Source organism: Atta cephalotes, assembly GCF_000143395.1.
Source record: "Atta cephalotes unplaced genomic scaffold scaffold00007, whole genome shotgun sequence".
In the NCBI taxonomy this organism is placed as follows: Eukaryota; Metazoa; Arthropoda; class Insecta; order Hymenoptera; family Formicidae; genus Atta; species Atta cephalotes.
This window is the reverse complement of record NW_012130071.1, coordinates 7,091,029-7,100,195: the sequence shown is the minus strand read 5'-3', so window position 1 is coordinate 7,100,195 and position 9,167 is coordinate 7,091,029. Positions and strand designations below refer to the sequence as shown.

Genomic DNA, 9,167 nt, shown 5'->3' with positions numbered 1-9,167 from the left:
AACAGTTTAATTGTCCTTTTGTTAAAAATAATATGTCAAATAAGTAATATTAATGAATCAATCAGTTAAGTCATATTTTACCTATTTCACGTATCAATTATTAATTCGTATAACCTTTTTGTCAAATCAATATTTATCAAAAATTATACGAATAACTGTTAAGACAAATTTAACTTAAATTTGATATAAACAATTCGTTAAATACAAATTGCATACTTTTTATTTAAGTTTCAATTATCAATATAGATTTAATTAAATTTTTATTGAGAAATAACAGAAGAATTATTACACTGATAACGTTTAAATGTTTAGTACATAAAAAACAAAAAAGTCAACTATCTAAAAATTACTCATTCATATATACTTTTAAAATATCTACTAATTAATTTTACATCGATCAAAAGAATACAAGCAGTTTAGATATTTGTTAGATCAATTTTAATCTAGGAAAGAGCACTCATTATGAAATTAATGCCTCTAAAAATGCACATAGTACAATTTAATAATATTATATATCGATTATATTGTCATTATCCCAGCTAAAAATTCATTTTTTCTAAATATAATTTTTATCATATTCTTGAGAATATCATATTCTTGGAATCACGAGAGAATACACGCGAACATATAAGACCTGCTGTTCGAGAAAAAAAATAACAATACAGAAATCGGCAAAAGATAGTTAAATCGATGAATCTAAACGGTAAAAGCATATTATAATAATAATAATTAATGCCGCATTAAAATTGAATTTATTAGAATTTATTATGAATTAAATAATTGCAGTCAAGTGCAATATCGCACACGCTGTAAGCCGCAATCAAGTGAAATAAAATGGACCGCGTAGGCAAGGAAACTAAACAGAAGAATCACGTACATTTCAAATCTAGATTTCGAAGTCTTCTCGAATGGTCATATAATGGCCAATAATGTTTCTCTGAGCGAGAGGTCAAGCAAGCAATCGCGAGAGATAAGCGAGACTCCTCCGCCAACTTTTGTCAAGGAAAATTGCTGTATAATCTGACGCACTCGTAATAAAGACGTTTAAAGAGTAATAAAGAGTTTATTCTAGTCCAAACTTGGTTGCATTTGATATCAATACTCTAACTCGTGACCATGATATAATCCGGACACCTATATTCCATCCAAAATATTTTAATGTGTACAATTTATGATTTAGATATTTAGATTTTACAAGTAAAATCTATTTTACTACAAAATTAGATATGATAATTTTCAATTATCATTACAAGTTATGATCAATGCATATGAATACATATATTTTTGAATAAATATGTACCTATACATATTTTCATATTATAAATTACAATAATAAAGACCACATTAAAGATTAAGATTGATAAACATCAAAGTTGTTATCACATTAATCGATTCAAAATAATATCAATATTATGGTAGAAATATGAAGTATTCTAATTAAATGAAATCATTTTTATTTCATTTAATATCGATGCTTACAAGCATATTATTCCCAATTTAGATGTATTAAATAATAATTCATATGTTAGAAATTACTTTATTACATGTCTTTATATATTAAAAAGTCATAAATAATGATCATAAAATGTCTATATTATTTCATAGCTAACAAATAATTTTTAGTCACGACTTACTACTCGATGCAGAAACTATCTGTAGCTTTAAATTTAATTTAACTGAATCACAACACATAAACAGATAAATTAGTGCAAATTTATATATATTTGTGGTGAAAAGTCCGAAACTGAAGAAGTTTCTGGATTGTATTAACGATGAAGTGTATAAAAAAAATGATGAAGTACTTAATAAATTTAAGCAGAATCATTAATACATTAAAGTGTTGTTTTCTCGCAATAATTATAATTAATTTGTCGTAGAAATTTCAAAGTCAAGTTAAGGGCCAAAACGAAAGAAAAAAGGTGGAGATTGTTCCATGCTACCGATTTTCAATCTTTGATGTATCCCAACTTTTTCATAAGCAAAATTCTCGGAACATTTCCATACAGAATTAAGGCTTCGACTTTTGAAACATCTAAACCACGTTACATTCTATGGACTGTTATTCTCTGCGTAATATGTATTTATGAGTTGATAATGTTGTATAAACTCAATTTCTCTGGAAAAAAGATTGATGTACCTAAAATTATATCGTTGAATTTCTCCTTTTTATTTGGATTGTTTATAACGATCATCTCTTATGCCCTGATCGGTTCGCGAATGCGTTTACTTCAGACTATATCAGATATTTCTTCAAGATTGCCACAGAAGTCATATCAAAAACTATCCAAAATAATACACGCTAAGGCCTTTTTCGGTTTTTTCTTTCACTTTTGGTTAATGTTATCATTATATCTCTCATATTCCGAAAAGAAGGTTTTTGGATTATTCGAAATGTTCAGAATTTTCGTCAGCTTGTTGGGCTTTCAAATGGATATGCTGTACATAAATTGCGTTTGTGTATTAAAGGCCTGTTTCAAAGAAATTAACAATAATCTGGAGAATATGCGGGAGCTCATGATAAATAATATTCCTAGGATCTATAATGAGCAGAGACATCCGTTGCTGATAAAACTTAAGGTTCTGAAGAAACAGCATCTGATAATAAGTGACACAGTGAAGATGCTTAACATGATTTTCAGTCTGCATCTTCTCGCTGTCATAGTTTTAGTCTTTAAGCAAATAATATTCCACGTGTATTTCAATGTAATACAATGGCAAAATGGGATATCCTTAAATCAAGACAGGATTTATAACGCATATTTTATATCAATCGTAACATATTACTTTACAAGATTCGTATTTATAGTGTGGGCTGGTAAACGAAACTGGTAAAAATGAAGCGAAAAAAATTGGCACTACCATTCACGATATACATAACAGCATCAGTAATGTGCAAATAAAAGATGAGGTAGTAAAGAAGAATTTCATATTAGTTTAAAAGTTTTTTATAAATTTGTTGCGATCTTTTTATATATTAGATCTAAATTATTTTGTATTTAACTAATTTAACCCGGCGTGAGCTAGGTGGTAAAGTACCTCTAAAAATACCTAAAAGTATCTAAAAGTACTTCATAACACATAATTTTTAAAAAATGATAAATAAAATATCCAGAATTATATAAGAAAATTATGTTTATTAAAATTTAATAAAATCAGTAACAATTTTAAAAAGATCAATGTGTTGGATGTGACATACTCGATCTAGCTCACGTCGGATTAAACTTATCATTTCGGTTATACCATTTCATTTATTTCATTTATTACCTTTTGATTTGTTCTTGCAGTTAAATTTGTTCTCCTTGCAAATATTGCATTGTGATATTACATTCTCCGCGAAAGGTCTCACTATTGATGCGACATTGCTCACTGTGGTGAGTGATCAAAAAGTATCCTTAATTAAATACGTATTATTTATGTATTTCATGTTTTGCTTTTAGATGGTGAGTAACGTTTCCACGTATTTATTAATCTTAATATAATTTTTGATCATAACACATTCTTGCGACAGCAATTAATTACTCACAAGCAATTTAATTATTAACAAAGACGTTTGAAAATATTGAAAATTTTTGATCTTTATGTATTGAATATTTTATCGCTGTAAATAGATGATATACATTCTATTCATATATGTCAAGTAAAAATCTTGTATCGTATATAATAATAAGTAAGATTTAAAATTTTATTTGTTTGAATGTACCACATTAATGGATAAATTAATAAAAAATGTGTTTCACATTAAATATATTATAAAACTTAATTCTAATTGTTCTTTCGTTAAAAATATGTTAAATAGCAAATATTAATAAATACACACCTAATTTATATTTTATATGTTTCTCATATTGATTAATTTCGTAGAATCTTTTTATCAAATCAAAAGTACGAATAATTTTTAACATAAATTTAATGTTTAAGATTGATTTAAATAATTCAAATTGCATATTTTTTATTCAAGTTTCAGTTATCAATATAGATTCAATTAAATTTTTATTGAGAGGATAGACGAAATATTGCAATAGTAATTTTAAGTATCATATTTCTTTTACATAAAAAATAAAGTCAACTAACTAAAGATATCTCATTTATACTCATAAAATACTAATTAATTTCGCATGGATCAAAGGAAATCAAGCAATTTAAAAATTCGTAGATCAATTTTAATCTAGGAAATTGCATTCATTACAAAATTAATTGTTTTTAAATATGCACAAAGTACATTTAATATTTTAATATGTAAAATTTATGTACAAGTCAGATACCAAATCATTACAAAATTAAATATTGTAATTTTCAATTATCATTACAAATTATGATAAGAAAATATATGAATATATTTTTAAATGAATAAACCTATAAATACTTATATTAAAAACTACAATAATAAAGATTACATTAAAAATCAAGACTGCTAGATCTCAAAATTGTTATTAATTAATGATGATTCCAAAAATCAAGATTCCAAATTATAATAAAAATATCAAGTATTCCAATTAAATAGAATGATTTTTATTTTATGTAATATCGATGCTTTCAGGTATATTATTCCCAATTTAGATGTGCTAAATGAAAATCCATATGTTAGAAATTACTTTATTACTTTATTACTTATTATGTTTTTATATTTTAAAAGATCGAAAATAATAATCATAAGATGTTGCTTCATAGCTAACAAATAATCTTTTAGTCGCGGCTTCCTACTCGACGCAGCAACTATCTGCAGCTTTAAATTTAATTAAACTCAATCGCAGGTCATAAATAGATAAGACTAGTGTCAACTGATGTATATTTGTGGTGGATAATTCGAAATTGTATACTACACTTAGAGGTTTCTGGCTTATATTAACGTTAAAGTGCATGAAAAACAATAATATAAAATCGCTCGATTATTTGACAAAGCAAAATAACAGGATATAACGACCAAAAACGAGGACAAAAGTTATTAGATTGCAATAAAAATATATTTGAGATACAATATCACTCGATTCTTATACATTAAAATGTTTCGATTCGCAGAGTCTTCTTCAGTTAACAATACAATTAACCTAATAATCTAATCGCACATTAAAAAACGGAACTATCGTCATAATTGTATCATAAGCAACTAAAGTGTTATCCTACCATGTTTATAAGAGTACCGTTACAAGGATTTAGTTATATCGTATAACATCATGACGGTGTTCTTATAAACATGGATAACACTTTAGTGTTTTGCTATGATACAACTATGATACAACTATGACGTTAGTTCCGTTTTTTAATTTGCGATTAGATTATTAGATTAATTGTATTGTTAACTGAAGAAGACTCTACGAGTCGAAACATTTTTAATGTATAAGAATCGAATGATATTGTATCTCAAATATATATTTTTATTGTAATCTCGCAACTTTTTTGATCGTTATCATGTTGTTTCGCATGAAAATTGAGAAAGTAGAGGAGACCGGAATCAGTAAACTATGGGATAAGTAGAATAATCGAGGCTACGTTAAAAATAAAACACGCGAGACACCACGTAAACCACAGTTGTTAAAGTCTTCATAGATTTCGACTGGAGACTTTAGTTTTCGGAATCAATCTCCAATTCTCCAGCAGACGAGAAAAATCTCAAGTTTTTCGCGTGTATTTATTAATTTGCACAATCCAGTGATGCTTGCGATGTTATTGTGTATAATTATTACGATTTTTCATTCAGAATGTTTATTTTAAAATATTTTACTATTACTAATGCGTAATTGTAGAAAAAAAAACCAAAGAAGAAATAAAAAAACTATTACAAAACAGATATTTAAAAGATGCTGGTTTCACAAATATTATGTTGTATTAAAGATGTTATAACGTATTGTTTTTTTTGTATTTTGTAGATAACGCGCTGTATAGTGCAATATTTAAATTACGTGGAAAGTAATAAGAAAGTCTGTGATTAGGTAAGCATATGTAATCTTCTAATAATAATAAAAAGGTCTCTGTTATTGTGGTGACACTTTATTAATAGGTCAAATATTAATAACACAAAGAAAGTCTGTAACAGTGGTCGCAAAACACAAATTAAACTCTTTTTCTTTTTCTTATTTTTTTTTTAATCGGCCTCCAGTCGAAATATAAAATCTCCAGCACATGAACCCTCGAACCCTAATCGCAATGTTCGGGACTTGGCAACCATAGCATAGTAAATATGTCTGAGCACGCAGAAGCGATTACCGCTCAGTCTGCTGTAACATTTCGTTGCGAACACATCTGTGATAGAAGTTACGCTACAATTAAAAAAAATCATACACTTAGTAAATACTTTTATTCTTATTTTTGATTTCTGTTTAGATAATAAGCATAATTCTTACTTAATAAAGTCGATTTTTTTATTTATCTGTGTTTGTTATCGTATATTGTTAATGATTTTAAAAAATGAATATTGGGATAGTAAACTAACCACAGTATGACTTATTTAGTGACAACTCTTATAGTATCTATTCAATATTTCATTCCTTTAAAAAGACCCCCAACGATAAATATTATAAATTAATTCCCTCATGTCTAATCTTGATAAAACTAAGATCATTCCACGTACTTTTGCACGAAATGAATGAATTTGACAAAAAGAAGTATTGTTTTGCTTTGATAAATGAATGTTTGTGTTCAGAACATCTTTTTATAAAAGTTTTATTAATATGTAGTTAAAGAGCTTAAAATATATTAATCTTCATTTTAATAATCTTAGTCAAATTACCCCGTTAGTCACCTTATTCTGGTCTCGGAGCTTGATTCAAATGGAATGTATTAGAAGAATGCATTTTTTTTCATATTAGTTTTATCAGTTATCAATTATTATTAAAATATTATTATAGATAATTATAGATAATTAATATAGATAATTATATATAATATATAATATAGATTATATAATATAGATAATTATTATAGATAATTATAGATAATTAAATATAAAATATAGATAATTAAATGTAACTGATGTAGATTCATTTTTTTCGGTAAGTTTTTTAATATCGACTCTAAAAATTCAAAACTGAAAATAAGTTTAGTTCCGTAGTCTCCTCTACTTTACAAATTTAAGAAGAAACCATTATAATATATTAATATATTAAATGTTGTTCTTTAATGATAACTTGTTAATTATATTTAATATGTCGTAGAAATTCCAAAGTGAACTCAATGGCCAAAACAAAAAGGGAAATGTGGACGTTGTTCCATGCTACCGATTTTCAATCTTTGATGTATCCCAACTTTATCATAAGCAAAGTTTTCGGAATATTTCCATACAAAATTAAAGCTTCATCTTTTGAAACTTCTAAACCGCGCTATATTCTATGGATTTTTATTCTCTGCGTAATCTGTGTTTATGAGTTGACAATGTTTTATGAACTTAATCTTTCTGGAAAAATCAAGATTGATGTACCCAGGATGATATCGTTGAACTTGTCTTTTTTGTATGGACTGGTTCTAGTGGTCATCTCTTATATCTTCAGCGATCCGCGAATGCGTTTACTTCAGACTATATCAGATATTTCTTTAAGATTGCCACAGAAGTCTTATCAAAAACTATCCAAATTAATACATGCTAAGGATATTTTCGGTTTTTTCTTTCATTTCTGGCTGGCGTTAACATTATGTTTCTCATATAATGATAAAAATGTTTTTGGTTTATTCGATGTCTTCAGAGTTTTCGTCAACTTGTTAGGATTTCAAATAGATATGCTATACGTAAATTGCGTTTGTGTCTTAAAAGCCTGTTTCAAAGAAATCAACAATAATCTAGAGAATCTACGGGAGCTGATGGTAAATAATCTTAGACAGATCTATCATGAGCAAAGACATCCATTTTTGTTGATAAAACTTAAGGCTCTAAAGAAACAGCATCTGATGATAAGTGACACAGTGCAGATGCTTAATATGATTTTCAGTCTGCATCTTCTTGCTACTATAGCTTTATCTTTCAAGCAGATAATATTCTACATGTATTCCAATGTAATACAATGGCAAAATGGCAAAATATTGTTGAATCAAGACGAAATTGATAATGCTTATTTTATATCACTCTTAATATATTTCTTTACAAGATTAACATTGATAGTGTGGGCTTGTGAAACTGGCAAAAATGAAGCGATAAAAATTGGCACTATCATTCACGATGTACTTAACGGTATCAACGATGTGCAAATCAAAGATGAGGTAGTAAAGAATAATTTCACTTTAGTTTAAAAGTTTTTTTATAACTACGTTGCGATTTTTATATATTTTTATATATATGTATATATTAGATTATATTTAATCGATCTACATTTATCATTTCTGCTTTATAATTTTCGTATTTATTATCATTTGATTTATTATTGCAGTTAAATTTGTTCTCCTTGCAAATATTGCATTGCGATAATACATTCTCTGCCAAAGGTCTAACTGTAGATGCAACGTTGCTCACTGCGGTGAGTGATTATGTTCTTTAATTAAGTATGAATCATTTATTTCATATTTTGTTTTTAGATTGTGAATAGTACTTCCACGTATCTATTAATCTTAATACAATTTTTGTTCATGATGCATTCCTGCGACAGTAAGACAAATGCAATTAATTATACAAAAGCAATTTAATTAATACAAATGTGTTCGAGAATATTGAAAACTTTTAATTTATGTGGAATATTTTGTCGCTGTGAGTATAATGTTTTTATTTTAAAAAAATCATGTACACATGTATCCATGTATACATGCACAACATCAGATTAAAATCTTGTACTTTCATTATTATCAATAATATAAATAAGATTTTACTTTTTCAAATGGACAAGATTAATAAATAAATTAATAAAAATGTATTTCGTATCAAATAAATAATGTAATTTACAGTTTAATTGTATTTTCATTCAAAAATAAAATATATTAAATAGCTAATATTAATGAATCGATTAATTTATATTTTATGTATTTTTCATATCGATTAATTAAAATCTTTATGTTAAATCAATATTTATCAAAAATAGAATAACTGTTGAATAACTGTTAAGGCAAATTTATATTAATTAAAATTGATTTAAACAATTCGTCAAATGTAAATTGCATATTTCTATTCAGTTTTTAGTTATAAATAAAAATTTAACTATTTTATTCGTCATTGAGAAATCATAGATGAATTGTTGCAATGTCTGATTTTTACG

General features: G+C 26.4%; 1 protein-coding gene across 1 annotated transcript; it reads left to right on the top strand.

Annotated features, from left to right (window-relative positions):
* The first annotated feature begins 2,391 nt into the window (after positions 1-2,391).
* On the top strand, positions 2,392-8,604 carry LOC105627022. The gene is made up of 7 exons (XM_012208302.1): positions 2,392-2,613; positions 2,807-2,908; positions 3,285-3,371; positions 3,438-3,440; positions 7,507-8,184; positions 8,352-8,438; positions 8,497-8,604. Exons 1-7 carry the CDS (start codon positions 2,392-2,394, stop codon positions 8,602-8,604), a joined length of 1,287 nt encoding a protein of 428 aa, XP_012063692.1.
* Positions 8,605-9,167: the final 563 nt, after the last annotated feature.